The sequence below is a fragment of the Sus scrofa genome, chromosome 5 (assembly GCF_000003025.6).
Source record: "Sus scrofa isolate TJ Tabasco breed Duroc chromosome 5, Sscrofa11.1, whole genome shotgun sequence".
Taxonomy (NCBI): Eukaryota; Metazoa; Chordata; class Mammalia; order Artiodactyla; family Suidae; genus Sus; species Sus scrofa.
The window spans coordinates 20,386,661-20,408,033 of record NC_010447.5 but is presented as its reverse complement, the minus strand read 5'-3'; the positions used below and the strand labels follow the sequence as shown (position 1 = coordinate 20,408,033).

The window sequence follows — 21,373 nt, the reverse complement described above, 5'->3', positions numbered from 1 at the left end:
ATAATCTTGGCCAGGGCCGTACCACCCCGAATGCCTGATCTCATATGACAATGTGGTAATTCTAGTGATATGTTATCATACTTGAAGCAGTAAGTTCGTTTTTAATTAAATGATAAAAGACAAAGGCCAAGTGGTGTTTTGTGTGCTCTTCTGAGTATTTTTTCATCTTTCCTATTTCTCCTTAGAGACATCATCTCCTTAGGTTTCCTGTGGAAAAGCACTCACTCCTTTTAAATAATTTGAAACTAGCAGGTATTTCCCATGTTTCAAACTAGCTAATCATCTCATCTATAATAATCTTTATGAATGTTTGTAAGTGGGATTAGTTGCACACAAATCTTAGGATTTATCTGGTATCAAAAAGAAGAGTTTATTAGAAATCTTTATTATTCAAGACATAAATCCTACCATATATGTGATAGTGAAGAAAATGATTACTAAAATGGTCACACTTTAGCTCTCTGGAATTAATCTGAACAATTAATTTATATTGTTTTTCAGCCTACACAATTAAATAATGTTTTCCAGTAAATATGTTTGTCTTTTATTATGGGGATCCTTGATCATGTAGTGTAGAGGAAAAAAAAAATACCATCATATTCCACTAATGGTCAGTAAAACAGTCTTACTTTTCTTTTGTAAATTTAAGAGTAATTACAGCTATCATTGTAAATTACGTACAAGGAAAAGATAGAGATTTAGAGGTGATGTTTTATTATTTCTCTTTAGTAGAAATAGAATTTATTTCTCCTCATCTATTTGATGAGTCCGCAAATGCAAGAGCATGAAAGTTGAGCTATGCATTTGCACCCGTTTCCGATACTTAGCAGCTTAAGCCAGACTGCCCTGTGGAGTCGTGGAGGGAGTGATTATCACCGGACTGCTCTCCAGACAAACAGAACCTCAACAACCCCAAAAGTCCATCACACATAATAAAAATGGAGGATGTTTTTCCTGGACAATTGACTTCACATGTTTAATACATTTTTTAAAAATAGAAAAAAATAGCTCTTTAGGGAGTGCTAATTCTGATCAACATTTTAAACTAATTGAGCTATGAAAATTTGTCATTTATAATTCATGATTACCAAATTTGTACTGGTTGCTGAACAAATATCTGCCTCTTAATTTTGAAATTACTCTGATACTAATAGTAAAAGTAGAGGGATGTTCAGTATATTTTTCAGAAAAGTAGAAATTAGGGTAAGGGCAAGGACATAGTAACAAAATGAACAGGGCCCAAGGAAGATGAGATCAAGGAAGGAAATTTATTTATTTATTTTTATTTATTTATTTTTTTTGCCATTTCTTTGGGCCGCTCCCGCGGCATATGGAGATTTCCAGGCTGGGGCCGAATCGGAGCTGTAGCCGCTGGCCTACGCCAGAGCCGCAGCAACGCAGGATCCGAGCCGAGTCTGCAACCTACACCACAGCTCAGGGCAACACCGGATCGTTAACCCACTGAGCAAGGGCAGGGACCGAACCTGCAACTTCATGGTTCCTAGTTGGATTCGTTAACCACTGCGCCACGACGGGAACTCCAAGGAAGGAAATTTAGATTCATCTATGGTTCTCTAAGATCTACCATTTCCCAGCAGCCTGGAGCTAATTCACTGGACAGTTAGTATAAGAGGAAAAGAAATGTGCTAAGAAATATGAAATGAAAAACAATTTGCTAAAGTAATAAAATTGTTAATCTAAATGATTCATGAATTCCTATAATGAAGTACTGGGCCAACTGATATAGAAGGAAAAATATTATGTAGTCAGTAAAAAACAGAAAGCTTCAGAACAGGCAAAAATACTGATTTGCAAACAGTTTCTGAGAAGAAATGCAATTAAAAACTTTATTTACAAGAAAGAAAGCATTGTATATTGCATGATGTAGTTTATTTTTTCTTTCTATCAGTGTGTATGTTCCAAGATTGTTTGGAAACAGTCTATTGCAAAGATTAACAAAGATTTCTTTAGGGTAAGAGGAAAATAAAGGGCCTCACTAGATATATTTTAGCTGAAAATATGGCTTTAAAATATACAACCAATAATAATCTGAAATTACTGAGTTTTTTTTTTGCCTTTTAAAAGTGATGAGTTAAAGAAAAAAAAGTTTTATTGAATGATTTCCTTTGATAGGATATTATTAATAAACATTTTTGATGAAAAAAATATATGTACTCTAATTTAATATATCACTGAAATAGTACCTTTTTCCAGATACTGTTGTTTTTGTATATATTTGGGGAAGACCTACCTGAATTTACCATATGTATACAGCTGTAAAAATAGGGTGAGTTTTTATAAACTTTTTTGTAATTTTATATCTAAAATATATTCAGAATATTTTAATGAGAATATATATCCATCAGAGTCCTTACTTCAGAGTGTAATTATCTGAATGAATAAATTATTTAAGGAACTCCTTGTTTTAAAATACTTAGCCTGTTTTTTTTTTTTAACCATTCAACTCTGCCATGACCTCTAGCTTATATCTAATTTGGAAGTTGAATTGCTTTTGAGAAAGGTAGGTTTCCATTATATGTCTTAGACATTTTTTTCTCTTTAGAAATTTGGTTGTTTTCCTTCATATCACTGAACTATTTATATCTTATGGTTGTAATAGTTTTGGTGTATTATCTTAGATGGTCTTTAAAAATTTATTCTTAAACAATAAAAGGCAGGTTCAAGCTTTCATCTTAAGCGTGACTTGTCCATTTTCTCAGTAGCCATAACTGAGTTCTTCTTCCTCAGCTCTTTAGCTGCATTATTTGTGGATGGGCACAGTTGTGGGTTAGTTTGTAACTGCTAATAGGCCCCCAGCATTGCTATACTTCTATTCCATCCTTGGCCATCTGAGATTCTGAAAACCTGCAATTACAAACACAGTTGTCCCATCCAAACTTCCTACACCAGTGCCTCTTTAGATTCATAGTTACTGTTTGGGTGTATGAGTGTTTACTGGGAATGTGACATAGGTAATGTGATAAGACCATGATTTTTCACTCACACAAACCTACATCTGGAAAATAGGATTAGACTCGGTATCTGTATCTGAGTGGAGACTGTGATGGCACTTTCTGTGTTTTCTCTTTTCTTCTCATGACCTCCATTATGTGTGGCAAAATGTTGACGTTCTAAATATACTATTAATTTTTGGTAAATGTGTTTATATATGTTTTGTCTTCAGTTTCATTTTTTCCTTGATTCAGCTGGTATTTATTTTGTTATGATATTAGACACATACACTCTCTCTCTCTCTCTTTTTTTTTTTTTTTTTTTTTGTCTTTTTAGGGCCACACCTGCAGCATATGGAAGTTGCCAGGCTAGGGGTCAAATCAGAGCTGTGGTTGCTGGCCTGTGCCACAGCAGCTCCAGATCTCTGCTGTGTCTGAACAGTTCACAGAATTTCCAAGAAGCTATAATTGGGCTCTAATCAAATGTCATTTTAATATGAAATCTAAAGTTTTGGAATTTAACTGTAGGTCTTAATTCTTTATTCCGGCATAATGATATTTTGATGAAGTTAATGATTAAAAATGAATGAACTATTTTTGAATCCTGAACCAAGAACTTATCTAACTTATTTAACAATGGACCAATTTGGAATCAGTTATAATTGACTGGAAGGTTGTATATAAGGTAAAAAAATCACCTTTTAGGATTTTACAGGTCAATTCAGGATTTTGCAGATCAATTCCAAAACTGACTTCTGTAGTAACAGTTTTTACAGCACAGTTCTGGACCGTATCTTTAACCTGATGTAAATGTATGTGTTAGTACACATGGATCGTTATATATATCATATCTTGGAAATAAATCTACTTATATGGTTTCTTATTTTTTTACCTTTTTATTTCTAGAATTTGTTTGAAATCACAAAAGAGAAATGACGGACCATACAAGGCAGATAGAGTTTGTCCTTCTGGGACTGACGGACAATCCTCAGTTACAGATTGTAATTTTTTATTTCTGCTTCTAAACTTCATGTTGAGCATGCTAGGAAACTTAAGCATCATTGCCTTCCCTCTACTGGGTTCTCATCTTAAGATCCCTATGTATTTCTTCCTCTGTTAATTTCTCTTTCTCGGAAATTTCCTTTACAAGTGCTTGCATCCCCAGATACCTAATCACCCTTGTAACCTGGGAAAAGACCATTTCTTATAATAGTTATATATCTCAGTTGTATTTTTATATATTCTTGGAGGCTACAGAGTTTTTCCTTCTTGCAGCGATGTCCTATGACCGCAGTGTTGCCACCTGCAAACCTTTGCATTATACATCCATCACGAGCAGCAACATTTGTCAATCAGCTTGTACTCAGTTCTTGGGCACCTGGATTCTTGGTCATTTTCCCTCCACTGATTTTAAGTCTTAGCCCGAATTTCTGTGCTTCAAACGTTATTGATCATTTTGCTTGTGATATTTCTCCCATCCTGAAACTTTCTTGCTCAGACACAGGTTTCTTAGAAATGATTGCATTTTCTTAGCTGTGATGACCCTCACTGTCACATTGTTGTTGGTTCTTCTTTCTTACTCTTACATCAAGAAGACAATTCTAAAATTCCCCTCAGCTCCACAAAAGAAAAAAGCCTTTTCTACCTGTTCTTCTCACATGATTGTTGTGTCCATCACTTATGGTAGTTGTATATTCATCTGCATAAAACCATTAGCAGATGAAAGAATCACTTTAAGCAAAGGAGTAGCTGTGCTCAACACTTCAGTCGCCCCTTTGCTGAACCCATTCATTTATACTTTGAGGATCTAACAAGTAGAACAAACCTTTGGAGATGCATTTAGAAAGATATTTTCTGCTTCAGAGAAGCAATACTGTTTACTGAAATAATTAACATGGAAACATAAAACGGTGTCAAACAGAAAATTATTTTGACACTTTGAGTTTAAGAATTCATCTCTACTGTTTAATTATTTGGATCGCTTTAACTTACCTGATCTTAGAAACTCATTCCGTTCTAAACATTCTGAATTTAATTTTTTGTTCTTCATAGAAAGTGAATTCTTTCTATGTTAGAAATATAAAATTGCAAAGTTAATATTCTCTAATAGCATGTTAAAATAAAACAAATGGTTTTGATTGTATTATGGACTATCAGTTCTAGAAGAGCTGTACCTCTTAAGTAATTTAAATGAATGTACCATGTTTTGTTTAAAAGCCATTATTGTTTGAGATTCTTAAATAGGCTTTTGTCATGGTTAAACATGCTGAAGATGTTCCAAGAGATCCTACTCTTTAAAAGAGTGATGTAGAGAATTAATTTGTCAAGTGATTCTTTGAGATGTCAATTGTCAACATAGTAAGAAAGCATAACATCCCTTGAAATGAGGCACACAGTTCATCTGTGTGATTTTATATTAGTATTTATGTTGGCTAGATTTTTCAAATTTCAGGAGATAATAAAACATGGTCTAATATGCAACTAGTTTATGTCTCATGCAGTCTTTTCCAAGAGCATATAAGAAAGTTAAATTGAACATGGCAATGAACATATTTAATACATAGGAATATATGATGAATTTCATGATGTCATATAATTATTCATTTTTAATTCTATACAAGTTTCCCACACTAAATCAAATATAAATTTCTCAAAATTCAAATGACTTCCTAAAGGATTAAATTATGTTTCATTTCCTCCAAAACTGGGGTGTGAATTTTTTTTTTCACTCCAAGTGTCAGGGCTAAGAACTCATAGATGTCACAACACTGTAGTTGTCCTAATGTTATGTCATACCAGTTGGTTTATACCACAGTGGCGATTAAACTCTTTGCACAAGATTCCATATTTTCCATTTGTATTTGTTCTTGTCTATTTCCATAGGTACCACACATTTCTCTAGTCAAATATCTTGAAAATATTTATCTGTTAATTATAATGACAATGGCAAAGAAAACATGAATGGATTAAATAAAATTGTTTTCCAGATTATTGATAGGTTCTGCTCTTCATAGTAAATTATAAGAAGGTAGACTTTTAGAAAGATACTTGCAAGATTAAAAAGACTGTTTCTTAAACATCAAGATAATGATTGTTGCCATCAGTCTGCCTGGAATAACTGGAGAGATAAATGTGTAGAGTAATGTCTGCATAAACTTCTCATAATTATTCATTATCTCTACAGCCTCATTGAATAAGAGGTAAAGCTTATTTCACTTGGTATGAAAATCTCTAGTTGCCTCCATGTTGTTGTACACGGCATTATTTTGTCTTTTTTATGGCCGAGTAGCATTCTCTTGTAAATATGTATCATATCTTCTTAATCCATTCACCTGTTGATGGAAATGTTGACTGTTTCCGTGGCTTGGCTATTGTGACCAGTGCAGCAATGAACATAGGGGTGCATGTATCTTTTCGAATGACTGTTTTGTCCAGAAATATGTCCAAGGGTGGGCTTGCTGGGTCATATGGTAGTTCTGTAATCAATTTTCTGAGGAACCTCCATACTTTTTTCCATACTGGTTATACCAATTTACATTCCCACCAACAGTGAATGAGGGTTCTCTTTTCTCTACATGCTCTCCAGCATTTATGTGTTGACTTGTTAATGTTGGAAATTCTGACATTGTAGTTTTAATTTGCATTTCTCTAACAATGAGTGATGTTGAGCATTTTTTCATGTGCCTACTGACTAACCTTATGTCTTTGGAGAAATGTCTTCTTAGGTCTTTGCCCATATTTCAATTGGGTTTTTTGGTTTTGAGTTGTATGAGTTTTTTGAATATTTTAGAGAAGCAAACTGGGACATTAGGAATCGATAAGCACTGGGGTCCTACTGTACAGCACAGAGAACAATGTCCAATCTCTTGGGTTGGAAATGAAGGAAGATATTATAAAAAAATATTAAAAGAATGTACATATATATATGACTGGGTCACTCTGCTGTACAACAGAAATTGAATAAACATTGTAAATCAACTATAATTTAATTTTAAAAGTGTTTCCAAAAAGGAAAAAGAAGTAAAGCAACGTGTTATATACTCCACTTTCAGCTCTGATGCAGGTAGTCTGCCCCTAAATGTCAGTAACACATCTCCCATCCAACATCCTCTTGTAATATGACTTTGACACTCCTTCCAAGGAGAAGTAGAATTTAAATGCCTTCCTTTGAATTTGGACAGAAGCTGGTGACTACTCTAACCAGTAGAGTTGGTACTGTGTCATACAAGGTTAGGTCATTAAAAAAATATGGCTCTTGTCAAATCCCTCTATTTGGGGAACTTACATTTGGAGCCCAATCACCATACTGTGAAGAAGCCCTAAGTGGCTCTGAAGGGAAACCACATGGAGAAGTGTGTGTTTGAAGACCGACCCTGAAACTGAGGCCTCACCCTGACAGCCAGGTTCATTGAGCTGCCAGACATGTGAGTGAAGGTGTCTTAAGAGGATTCCCGTTCTCAGTCTTCAGGTTTTTCCTATGAGGCCCCAGTCACCATAGAACAGAAGTAAAACCTGGTGTACACTCGGTATAAATTCCTGACAACAGGATCTGTGAGCATGGAAATGGTTGCTTTATGCAATAAAGTATTGAAGTGATTTTTAGTGGTGATCTCCTGGCCTATAAGTGCTTACAATCGATGGAAATCATACCCAAAGTAATCCACAGCTAAAAGAAACCTGCAGTTGATTAAATGATCAATGTTAATAATTAATAGGAATGTAGCTTATATTTGTCAAAACTCACCAAATTGGATACTTAAGATTTTTATATTTCTCCATGTGTAAAGTTGGAAAACCCCTATATATCCTAGCTCCCCGACTTGCCTTCTCAGAGCAGTTTGTTTCTCCGGGCTATTTGAGATGTTCCCTCTGGGGCTATAGGCCTCATTTTGTCCTGAATAAAACTCAGCTCACAACTCTCATGTTGTGCGTTTTTTTTTAAGTCAACACTGTGATCCAGCTTATGTATTGTATGATCAAATCCTCATTTTGTTGTGGGAATTTGGCCTCTGTCTGTTGGTGCTGTGTTGAAATGCAGAAACAGAGTTTTGGGTAAAGGAGAAAAAAATAGCTTTTATTGCTTTGCCAGGCAAAGGGGGGGCGGTTCCCAGCAGGCTAATGCCCTAAAGACTGTGCCCCCCATTAGAAAGAATTGCAAGGATTTTTTTAGTAAAAAGGAGATAAACAGGTTTTCATATAGGAATCAGGGTTGGGACAAACATACATTCTTTCTTTGGGGAAATCTTAGTCATCAAAGCTGATGTCAGGAGATCTCGGTATGGTCATGATGGCTGTCTTCTGGGTTGTTGCCTAGAATAACAGTACTTGGGAAAAGGGCATATTGCTCAGAGAAGAGAACAAACTAGGAAAGTCCCTGCAAAACCTCACGTGCTATTAATCTTTAACCCACAGGCAACTGTGCTCAGGGTGCCTGATCTTTAGCTTATGGGTGATTGTATTTAGGGTGCAATTAAGTCAGGGAGAGGGACAAGTAAGGAGTCTAAGCTGTTCGGTTTTAAAGTATTCTTTTCTAAAAGAAGCATAAGGAATTTAACTTTTCTCTTAGGTGTATGCGATGTCTATATTATTTTGTCTATTCCTTGAGAGGGAACCGGGATCCTGCCCCAAGGCTGTACTATTGCTTGATGGTTCCTCCGTTGTGTTTGCATCCTCTTCCTTCCCTGATCAGCAGCTGTCTCAACCTGCCCCTGGGATCTCAGGGAAGGTCGTGGTGGCTGAATGAGGCCCATTTCCTAAGAGCAAGTGATGGAGGACACAGAAAGGCTTTTACGCCCTGGAACCCCTCCAGGCTGTGCTCAGTTTCAATTTCATATACTCATTTCTTTTTCTGCTTGTTCCGTTAATTACTAAGAGAAATATAATAAAAGCTTACTACTCTGGGAGTTCCCTCTATGGTACGTCTTAGGTGGAAAATGAAACAGGGCCTAAAAGAACAAAAACATCAGCATAACCCAGCTGAATCCAGACTTGCGGATTCCTTCTTATTGAATAGGCCCTTGTAATGGATTGAGTTTCCTAAAACGAAGATAGCCCCAAGGCTGTAGACTACAAGGCTCAACAAAATGACCTGTGTATAAAAAAAAAAAAAAAAAAAACAACCAAGTACTCCCCTGTGGCTGTGGGGGCAGCACTGAGTCTTGCATGCTCAGAGCTCCAGACCACTCTGTTGGTAAATAAATAAACCCTACTTGCAATCTTACTGCTCCAGCCTCTGCCTCCTTCTTCCTGGCTGATCTAACAGTGCAGTGGGTTAAATGATCTTGCATTGTCTCTGAGGCAGCTTGGGTTCCTCTCCAGCCTGGCAAGTAGGTTAAAGATCCAGTGTTACTGCAGCTCTGGTGTAGGTTGTAGATCACAGCAATGGCTCAGATTTGATCCCTGGCTTGGGAACTTCCATATACCCTGGATGTTCCCAAAAAAGAAAAACAAAACAAAACAAAAACTTGTTGCTCTGTTTCAACCTCTGGCTGTTAAACCTTGAAGATTTTTACACAAATACACACACACACACAGACACCTTGTAAATATATATAAGAATTGTTTTGTCTTTATCTGAATTCCTGGCACAGAGCTCCTAAAACTCTTTGAATTTTCTGATTGATAGGGGTGTATTTTGTTACCCTGAGTTTAAGCCAAAAAGGAGACTTAGGGTAGGGACCCTAGGTAGCTTCAGAATAGGGCTGGTCATTAGAAAGACCCAGTGACTAGAGGACTGAAACTTTCAGCCCTGTCCACTGATCTCTGGGGAGGGTGGGCAAGAGATGGTGATGATACTTAAATACTATAAAAGGGAGGAGTTTCCAGGTTAGTGAACACATTGAGTGCTGGGAGGGTTGAGCCAGGAGATGGCATGGATACTATGCCTCTCCATCCCCCACACCTCGCTCTTCCACCTGGCTGTTCCAGAGAATCATCTTTTATAATAAACTAGTCGTAGTAAGTATAGCAGTTACATAGTACTATAGGCAATATTTAGAAGAACAAACACCAAGATAATTTTCTTTCTGGAATTGACAGTTTCTATGTTTTTTCTAGTTTTTAAAATCTGTTTTTGAATTTTTCTATATTAAATATTTTTATGGATATAATTTTAGATAAGATGGCTATCTTCCTATTGCATTGCATAAACCATGTGTGAACAAATAATTAACAAGATTCTGATTGGTCACTGGAATCATTTTTTTTTTGAATTGTTTAGATTGCATTTATTACTATGATTTCATCTTTTTCTCTCTAAGGAAATTATCCTCATTGGTGCTTGGCCTAGGGCTTTTTTTTTGGGGGGGGAGAATAAATTACGTTTTAAATTCAATAGAGAGTTTTGAATGAGGTCCTCCAAGGATGTTTTAACTCAGTTTTCTTCTCGCCTATTACAGTTGAAGGAAATAAATTCTTTGACCAGAGAAAATGAGAACGTCTGCTTTTGCAGAGGCGTAAAGGCTTTTGAATTCCTCCTTGCTCTTTGGACTTTATCTTCTTTCAGTTACTCAGAGTGCACAGAAGTATGTCTTAATTTTAAAGTAGGATCATATTTCTTATAAGTTTAGAGATACACATATATATAAATACATAGTGACCACTGGTTTCTGGGGGCAGGGGACTAGGAGTGCACTTCGATAATCATACTGGTCCTTTTTTGTTAATCTGTGAAGCTCACTAAGGTCATCTGGGGTAGAGTTTTCTGGTGAAACAGTGAAGAATGTCCAAGGTCAGTCATGGGATGTTTTCTAGCAGGCACATTCGCACAGGTAATTTATACAGCATGTGTTTGTGATTATGTTTCCTTCTAGTAAAAAAAAAAAAAAAAAAAAAAGAATTACTAACTTCAGTATTTCTTTTTGATATTTTATTAAGAAATCCAGTTATTCCTGAGATTATTCATAGAGTTCATGAATCTTCCCTAACTGAAAATACGCACAGGGCTCATTTTATGTATCATGTTGATACAATCCCACATACAGTGATTGATCCACACACAGGAAACGTTTTCCTAATCTCTCTCTCTCTTTCTTTGTCTGTCTCTGTCTTTCATTTATCTATTATGTGTACATGATACAGGTACGTATTTGGGGAGTGGTCTTAATACTCCATTGAAAGATAAATTAAATAGAAAAGAATTGCATTCATAATGAGAGGTAAATTATATGCTTGGAAGATATTTTATTTTTGAGTGTGTAGATTAATATGTTTCCTAAAATAAAAACTATATAAATGTTTGTCACTTCCTACTAGTATTTTTATTCTTTCTTTTTAAAATATAGGCCATACCAGAGAAAATTTGTATGCTGATGATATGAATCTAGAAAAGTAGAAGAAATTGGTGTGTGTGTGTGTGTGTCTGAGAGAGAGAGAGGAGGGGAAGAGAGAGGGTTTGGGGGGGTACAGAGAAGAGAGATAATGCTTCTTATAATGCCTTCTTGAGCTAATGAAAGATTGGCTTCAGGAGAAAAAAATGTATACTGTTAATTATTTGCGAAGTACAATTATGTACATGTTACATGGTTTCTCTCATTTAAAGCTGACCCTAACCCCATAATGCAGTATTCCTGGGGATCCAGTTTACAGCTTGGGAAACAAGGAGTACACAGAGATCAAATAACTTGCCCAAGGTCATGAGGCTCACAGAGAGATAGGACTTGGTCCCAGACAAACTGTTCCACGGTCCATATGCTTAACCGCTGGGTGTTACTGTGAGACCTCTGTTGTCTAGAAGGAGGGAAAGCAAAGTTGTCTTAATATCCTTCAACTATTTATACCTTTCGACCCTTTAAAGAATTAAACTAAAATAATCATGCATGTAAGCCCTTTGCTGAGGAGAGTCGTGGAAATAAAGGAATAACAGAGGAACTTAGAGAAATTCAGGAGAAAGGGCCGTTGAATGACTTATTTTCTGGGAGAAATCTGACTTGAGGGCTCTGAAGAGATTATGCACCCAGACCATAATCCCATCCTCAGTATATGCATTTTCTCAGGTAACACAACTTGAAGCAAAGGAATTTTAGGATTTAGCTTTTGAGTGCAAGTGTTGAAAAACACTCTGTGACCCATACAAGTATAGCTCAGAAGCGGCCAACTCCTGATCCAACAGGAGAAAGCTCAACCAAAATAGGAACTTAAAGTGAGTTGGAAACAGAGCTGTGAACTGGGAAATCCTAGAATATGGAAAACAATTTCAATAGCAGTAATCTTCAAGAGAAACTTCCCATCAGCTTAGCCTCCCTGTGGTAGATTTCAATGGACTTGAGAGAATTCCCTCATCAAAACCTGATCACGAAGTTACACAAGGAAGTGTGTGTGTGACTGGATTTGTTTGGTGTTGGTAGATGCTGTCTGATTCGGTCATATTTTGATGTTGCTTCTCAGATTGTGTTTCTGTGACTGTTATGTGAAGATTGGGCATGAAGTCAGTGATGAGAAACCATTCAGCCATAAGAACATTTGTCATACTCGGTTTGACAGGTGACCCACAACTGGAGATTCTGGCCTTTATCTTTCTGTTGATCGCATATATGTTCAGTGTGATTGGGAATCTGACCATAATTTCTCTAGTCTTGGTGGATTCTCATTTAAAAACAGCTATGTATTTTTTCCTTCAAAATTTCTCTTTCTTAGAAATCTCATTCACAACTGCCTGTGTGCCCACCTATCTGCACATCATATCAAGTGGGGACAAAACCATCACCATCAGTGCCTGCTTCAGCCAAATCTTTTTTATCATCCTCTTTGGAGCTACAGAATTTTTCCTCTTGGCAGTGATGTCCTATGACCGGTACGTGGCCATCTGCAAACCCCTGCATTACATGAGCATCATGAACAGCAGAGTGTGCAGGAATCTCATCCTCTGTTGCTGGGTATCTGGCTTATTGATTATCCTACCACCCTTTGGCCTGAGCCTCCGTCTGGAATTCTGTGACACTGTTATTGACCAATTTTTCTGTGATGCTTCTCCAATCCTGAAGAATTCCTGTTCAGATACATGGTTCATAGAGCAGCTGATTGTATTCTCTGGCGTGTTGACTTTGATAGTGACCCTTGTGTGTGTCGTTCTGTCCTACATATACATCATCGGGACGGTCCTAAGATTTCCGTCTGCCCAGCAAAGGAAGAAAGCCTTTCTCACCTGTTCTTCCCACATGATTGTGGTTTCCATGACCTATAGCAGTTGCATCTTTATGTATATTAAACCTTCAGCCAAGGATGAAGTGGCCATTAATAAGGGAGTATCTCTTCTCCCTACATCTGTTGCCCCTTTGTTGAACCCCTTCATTTATACCCTGAGAAATAAACAAGTAAGGCAGTCTTTCTATGACACCTTTAAAAGACTTGCCAATGTTTCAAAGAAATTTTGATTGAATATATTTCAATCTTCATATTGGGAATTCAAATTAAAACAATAAGCATCAACGTATGGATGGAAACTGAGGCACTGGGGTTGTGCAATCCCCTAATGTTGAGGAGCAATAGAGAGTTGAGAAGCAAGTCAGAACCTTGATAGTCCTGGCATCATGCAGGTGGACAGTTCTCTACTTTTCTGAAACTTCTGTCACCTCGTTCCACATTTCAATGCATTCTTTCTAGTTTTCTCAAATATACATTAGTCATTAGTCTTCTGTATTGAATCTATTCTATGTTGTGCTTTCCCCTCTTTGTAACACGACCTCTTTCAAATCACTTTCCATTTTCAACAGGATAAAAAACATTGATTCTTAGGAAATATAAGCTCCTTCCATCTTTAGATCTGCCTCATTAACCCTGCCTCATGATAAATACTTGGGTTTTCAAAAATTATACTAAATAATATTCCTTGCCTCTGCTAATCTGAATTTATTAAAACATATGCCCCCCAATCATAACATAAATACAAACATAGCCAAATAGTCTTTAAAGATAATTGACAGACTTCCTCTTCTGATCACAGGCATACCTTGTTTTGCTGTGCTTTGCTTTAATTACACTTTGCAGATATGGCATTTTTAACAAATTGAAGGTTTGTAGCAAGCCTTGTCAAATGATGGTTAGCATTTCTTAGCAGTTAAGTATTTTTAAATTAGGATATGCACATTGATTTTTTTAGACATAGTGCTATTGAACACTTCATAGGATTTTTTTTGTTGTTGTTTTTGTCTTTTTTTTTTTTTTTGCTGTTTCTTGGGCCGCTCCCGCAGCATATGGAGGTTCCCAGGCTAGGGGTCAAATCAGAGCTGTAGCCGCCAGCCTACGCCAGAACCACGGCAACGCAGGATCCGAGCCATGTCTGCAACCTACACCACAGCTCACGGCAACGCCGGATCCTTAACCCACTGAGCAATGGCAGGGACCGAACCCGTAACCTCATGGTTCCTAGTCGGATTCGTTAACCACTGCGCCATGACGGGAACTCCACTTCATAGGATTTAGTATTGTGTGAGCATAACTTTAAAATGCACTAGGAACAAAAAAAATTTTGTGACTCCTCTTATCATGATATTTACTTTTATTACAGTGTTCTGGAACTGAACGTGCAATATCTCTGAGGCATGCCTGTAATTGTCTCAAAAACAACTAGCCAATATGGGTAAAACACAGAAATTAGTGACTTCGAGACATCAGACTGAGTTTGAAACAATGGGGCCCATAGAGGCTGAGATTCTAAAAAGGGCAGAACTGTGGAAGGATGGACTGATTGTAAATAGCTCCTTTTGCCCTTGAGACCATTTTCAGATTCATGACTGTGGTGGATTAAAGAAATTTTTCAGTTTCTTTGTAAGTTCCTGATCAAAAAACAGTTTCTTTTCTCTTCTTTTAATTTTGACTGGCTCTTTGACTCGATGTTGACCATTGGAATGTTGTAGATGTGAAGTTGTGTCCCTTCATAGATTAGGTCATTGGAGACGTGTAGCTTCTATCTTCTTTTTTGGAACATATGCTCTAGAAGAGTCCAGGAGTTATGTGAGAAGCTCATATACCCTGAGACTGCCATGCAGTGGAAGCCCAAGCTGGCCAGAGACACCTATGATTACCCCCCATCTCATCCAGCCATCTTCGCTGTAGTGACACGTGTCTCAGAAGTCATCTTGGATATCTGCTCAGTTGAGTCTTTACATGCGGTCAACACTGGTTACAACAAAATGAAAGACCCACTTGAGAGCCACTCAGCTATCCCCATTCACTCTTATAACTATTAGTGATAAAATTTTGTCTTATGCACTAAAATTTGGGGTGATAAATTGCACAGCAACAGATACTCAAAAAACAGGGTAGAGGGAACATGCTTTGCCTGCTTAGTGGACTACAGGGAACCAGCAGAACACTCCATGATCTCCTAAGGCTAGAGAAAACATATTGGCTACTGGAGAAACAGAAAGGAAAAATCTCAAACTGTAGAATTTTGGAGATTTTTCCTTTCTGTATGTATAGCATATTAAAAAAATTATTAACCAAAATCTTAAAAAAATGAAGCCTATTTATAGAAATAATGGATCAAAAACAATTTAAGCACCAATGAAAATATATTGCACTTTCAAAGAATATAAGGCTTATAGTAATGTGGAGTTCCCATGGTGGTGCAGCAATAAGGAATCAGACCAGTATCCATGAGGTTGCTGGTTCTATCCCTGGCCTTGTTCAGTGGGTTAAGGATCTGGCATTGCTGTGGCTGTCGTAGGTCACAGCTACAGCTCCTTTCTACCCCTGGGCTGGGAACCTCCATATGCTGTGGGTGTGGCCCTAAAAAGACAAAAAAAAAAAGTGTTAGTAGGGGAAATACATGTGGTGATAAGACTATGATTGATTAAGAAAGCTAGTTTTCAATCATACTGATAAGTGCGTGACATTTTATGTATTATTGCTGATTCTCGAAACAATATTTTATGAAATTTTAAAATCTCGTTTTACATTATAGAGAAAATGAGACTCTTAGAGGTTGGGTAGTTTTATAAGTGATGGATTAATGGTCAAATCCACTTTTACATGACTCCAAAGTTGTGTTAATATCGTACCTGATATTGCCTCGGAGAAGTGCATTTTTTTTCTAATGAGGTAATTTGAAAGCTGACTTGAGAACAGTCTATATTTACTGAGACAGGCAAAATTTAACTGTTAACAGTACTAAAACTTTCAGAACAATTTTCTTTGTTTCTCTGGCAAAACAACACATATTATTTTATTAGGAAATACACCCTAAGATAGTTAAATAGGAATAAAAAGCATGGCTTCCGACTTAATATGGTTCAGAAGAGTGTAAGTATGTGTGTGTGTGTGTATATATATATATACACATACATACATACATATAAATCATATAAAATGTAAAAAAAAGTAACTGAATAAAGGGCAAATGGAGTACTTTGTACTGTTTTTGGACTACTTAATTTTAAAATTACAAAAAGGCTGCAAAAAACGGGCTTGTACTAAAAAGAACAGTCTCAAAATATAAGTCATTGCTGTGGGTTTGCCTTGTAAGAGTAGTTATGATGGGCTATGGATTGCACTAAAATTCTCTGTCATTTCTTCATGTTTGAGTAGTTGATTTGAAGATGACTAAAAGCTATTGAATACCTTAATAACTGACTCATGAGTTTCTAAGATCATGCAGCATGTTACAACATTGTAAATATTTACTGAGGAGTAATATTTGGTATTTTATTAAGGATAACTTGATCCCCTTGCTGTGCAGTGGGAAAATAAAAAAAAAAAAGAAACCAAGGAAGAGCCTAATGTAAATCAAAAGAGGATGTGAATAAATTAATTCCGTTCAAGTGGAGAAAAAAAAAAAAGAAGCTTGTATGCCACAAACACATGTGAAAATTTTACCTTTGTTCACCATTCTCTTAACTCTGAGAAATGAGTAACATGATCTTACATGATCTTACATTGATTGAAGTTTTCACCTGGTATTATTTTCTTTTTTTAATACAGAAGTATTATTTGATTAAATTCAAACTTATCATTTACCTCCCTTTTGAGTTTTGGGTTATTTTAAGAGCACATAGCAATAATAATGGCATGTAACACAAATATTTTAACCTTTTTTAAAAAGCTGAATTATAGTTAATTTAAAATTTTGTGTTAGACTCAGGTATATAGTAAAGTGATTCAGTTATACTTACTTTTTTTCAGATTCTCTTCCATTGAATGTTATTGAAAAATGTTGACTATAGTTTCCAGTGCTATACAGTAGTCCTTGTTTGTTATCTGTTTTACCTATAGCAGTTTGTATATGTTAATCGCAAACTCCTAATTTATTTCTCTCTGCCCATCCCCTTTGATAACCATAGGTTTATTTTCTATGTTTGTAGATATACTTATGTTTTGTAAATAAGTTCTTTTATATCACTTTTGGCCAACTTTGTGGCTCCTACTATTATAGCGTTTCAATTTTACATATTGGAGTCCTGAACTTTTACTCATTTTAGCTTACAGATTTCATATTACATTATATAAATTAAGTAACCAAAACTATTTGTTTCTTTTGCAAATATATGTAATATAGTTATTGTATTCACTATTTATTAACCTATTAACCACAGATTTCTAAATGTCACATAATTACTTTGGTCTCAATAAAGAGACTTTAGGGTATCTTGTGCAGATTTCTTTTTTTTTTTTCTTTATTTTTTTAGGGCCGCACCAGTGGCATGTGGAGGTTCCCAGACTAGGGGTCTAATCAGTGTTGTAGCCGCCACTCTTTGCCACAGCCACAGCAACGCGGGATCCAAGCCGTGTCTGCAACCTACACCACAGCTCATGGCAACACCAGTTTCTTAACACACTGAGCGAGGCCAGGGATTGAACCGACAACCTCATGGTTCCTAGTCAGATTCATTTCTGCTGCACCATGAGGGGAACTCCCAGATTTCTTTATTCATATATTTTTTTATAGTAACTTCAGTACTGAAGAGCTCTTTGTTGTGTGCTCCATGAGATCATATTCATAATATGTTTTGGGAAAGTGATAATTACAATTTTATCTCATGTTCCTTCTTCTTATAAAAACATAAAATCTAAATATGCTACAACAGGACGAATTGTGCTATAAAAATCTAGTACATATATTATGAAATATTTAGACAACTTAATTTTTGATGTGATGTCAATAAAGCAACTTAACAAACAGATAAGCAGACACATTTATAACCTAAGAGTATATAATTGCAAAGAGAGAGCTTTTCTACTATGTTTGCTTATACACTTTCAATTAGTGTCTTTTCTCACCCCTCTCCCACCAAAACTACACTACTGCTTGACAGGTAATGTACTGCAGCAGGTTGACCTTGACTTGAAATCAGAATCCAGCCTCCATTATTTGCTACAGAGATATATAGGTTAATTCCCTCAATCTTTTTCAGATTGTATCTGTTGACACAACTAAAACATACTGACAGGATTAGGAAGGGCATGTTTGAAAACATTTTAATGTATCATTGGTAGTTCAAAAAATACCTTTATTTTCAAAATTATGCCAAAAAAGATAAGTTAAAAGAATCTTTAATGGCTATTTCAAAGCCCACTTTAAAATAAATAGTTCTTGAATATTTAATATAATATCAGACACATTTTTTAATTTTTAAAAAAGCATTCTTTGTTCATTTTGTTAGCCAGATGTTATTATTTACTTCCAAAGATAATAATGAAAAGGGGAGGGGGCTATTATCAATGAAGAGTAGTTGTTTCTTTCTTTCTTCTTCCTTCTCTCCCTCCCTTCTTCCCTCTTTCCTTCCTTCCTATTTTCTTTCTTTTATTTGACAAGCACTTTGTTAACTTGCTTCAAACTCTAACAACTTTAGTTTAGCAGTTGTTCTTCTATTGTCCCCTTGATCAAAATTCCAATATTTAGTCCCTTTTTATTCCTTTTTTTTTAAATTGCTGCTGGTTAGAAATCCTTGATATCTTCTTAAATCATTCAGTTAGCCTTGTTTTGATGTGAGTATTTGACTTATTTCATTAGCATTTAAAATTTGGTCTTCCAACTCACTCATACATCTAATCCAATTTTGTAACTCAAGTGATGTGCATTCACATTTGTTTTAAATTAAATGTATACCTTTTAAGTGAAGTTCACTCAAGAATATAAATAAAATATCTGATACATCTTATCAGTGATTATGTAGATGCTTCCATTTTGTAAGTTATGATCATTCCCCAAATCCTGTTTATAGCTTCATTTACACTGTTGTTTCATTACTGTAATTAGCCTGGGATGCCTTATTTGGTTAAATTTATTTTTAAAACATCTTTGCTGTTGTTTCTTTCTATTTTTATTTGATTCTTAGATTTATGGTATTAATTTTTTTTTTGGCCTTTTTTTGTCTTCTCAGGGCCAACACCTGCAGCATATGGATGTTCCCAGGCTAGGGGTCCAATCGGAGCTACAACGGCTGGCCTACACCACAGCCACAGCAATCTGAGTCCAAGCCGCCTCTGTGACCCACAGCCCATGGCAACACCGGATCCTTAACCCATTGAACGAGGCCAGGGATTGAACCAGTCACCTCATGATTCCTAGTCAGATTCATTTCCGCTGCACCACGATGGGAACTCCATATGATATTAATTTTGATAACTGTTTTAGAGGAGGAAACTAGTATTATTGTGACATAATGTATCTTCCGTATAATTTATACTCTCTAAAAAACTATTACTTTCCTTCCTCCCCGGGATCCTTGAAGAAAAGACTAGGTCAGACGTGGAGACACATTTAATTACTTGGAAATATATTTTATGGCTTCACAATGAGAGAAAACAACATGTATGAGTTTGGTTTGAAAGAAGGAGTTGTGTTAAGGTGAGACTAGGATGCAGTGTGAAGTGCGTTTGGGAAGTTTAATTCAACTAAATTATAGGTACAAAGCAATGAAAGATGTCAAGACACTGTAGTGAAACATTTAAAGGATTTTATTCTTTCATTTTTTTCTGATTCATTAAAACTTTGACTTCTTTGAGAGAAATGTAATCCTCTTTATGGAGTTATTAAAAGCTTGTTTCACTTGCTTATTCCTCAGGGTGTAAATGAAGGGATTTAACAAAGGTGCAACAGAAGTGGTGAGCACTGAAACGCCTTTATTTATGGCCACCTCCTCCTTTGCCGAGGGCCTGACATAGATGAAGATGCAGCTACCGTAGGTCATGGAAACGACAATCATGTGGGAGGAACAGGTGGAAAAGGCCTTTTTCTGTTGTTGGACTGAGGGGAATCTCAGGATTGTCCTGATGATGTATGTGTAGGACAGAAACACACACACTAGGGTGATAATGAGTGCAAATACAGCCACAAGGATAACCATTTGTTCTATTACCCATGTATCTGAGCATGAGATCTTTAGGAGGGGCCCTGCGTCACAGCTGAAGTGGTCAATGGCATTGGAGTCACAGAATTCCAGCTGGAGGCCCAAGCTAAGGGGTGGAACAATGATCATCAAGCCAGACATCCAACAGCTGAGGACTAATAAGGTGCAGACTCTGCTGTTCATGATGCTCATGTAATGCAGGGGTTTGCAGATGGCCACGTAGCGGTCATAGGACATAGCTGCCAGGAGAAAAAACTCGGTGGCTCCAAAGAGAATAACAAAAAATATTTGACTTGCACAAGCATTATAGGTAATGGTATTGTCCCCAGTTGATATACTGTACAGGAATCTAGGAATACAGACAGTGGTAAATGAGACTTCTAAGAAGGAAAAATTTCGGAGGAAAAAGTACATAGGCGTTTTCAGATGGGAGTCCACCAACGTGAGGCTGATGATGGTCACGTTCCCTGTTACGCTCAACATGTAGGTGAGAAATAGAAAAATAAAAATCAGGACTTGCAGTTGTGGGTCATCCGTCAGTCCCAGCAGGATAAAAGTTGTCACTGCTGTGTGATTTTTCATCACCGAGTTTTGAAATCTACCCAATCGGCATGTCAGAATCACAGAGATTTTTATAAGGAGGTCAGTCTTTGAATTCTGTAGCAAAGGGACCTTACAGATAAAAGCCAGACAAAGCAGTCCGCATTTATTTTCTCCCTTCACATGATAATGAATATTGCCACTGGTGCAATAGCCTTTCTGAATTTACTTGTGTGGACAGTGAAATATTCCTTCAGGATTCGTGTTATTATGAAATGATCCAAATTTTTCCCAGATCACTCTTTGCCCCTGAGTAGGTACAAATGTCGTTGGTTGTAATTTGTGACCTGGATTGGGTTCACAAATAAATTAGGGGAAAGAAAGAAGATTTTACTTCATGTGTACTCAAACGTTATTTTCCAAGACAAATCTTGGATGTATGACATATCCAGATAATGAAGAACATGAGTTCTCTTCAGCTGTTACTTTCTAAGGATTCTTTGAAGAATGAGGTACATTTTTTCTTCTTGGAAAACAAACAACAAAGAAAATAAAACCACCTTGGATCCTGAGATTTTGCTTGTCTGTTAATTCTTC

The 21,373-nt window shown here is 36.5% G+C and overlaps 2 protein-coding genes across 2 annotated transcripts; one reads left to right on the top strand and one right to left on the bottom strand.

The window, feature by feature from the left end:
* On the top strand, nucleotides 4,229-15,002 carry LOC110260569 (olfactory receptor 6C2-like). Its single transcript, XM_021091221.1, has 3 exons — nucleotides 4,229-4,340; nucleotides 12,585-13,059; nucleotides 14,804-15,002. Exons 1-3 carry the CDS (start codon nucleotides 4,229-4,231, stop codon nucleotides 15,000-15,002), a joined length of 786 nt encoding a protein of 261 aa, XP_020946880.1.
* On the bottom strand, nucleotides 19,460-20,818 carry LOC100154719 (olfactory receptor 6C2). Its single transcript, XM_001926282.2, has one exon. The coding sequence runs from the start codon at nucleotides 20,816-20,818 to the stop codon at nucleotides 19,871-19,873; it is 948 nt and encodes a 315-aa protein (XP_001926317.2). The 3' UTR covers nucleotides 19,460-19,870.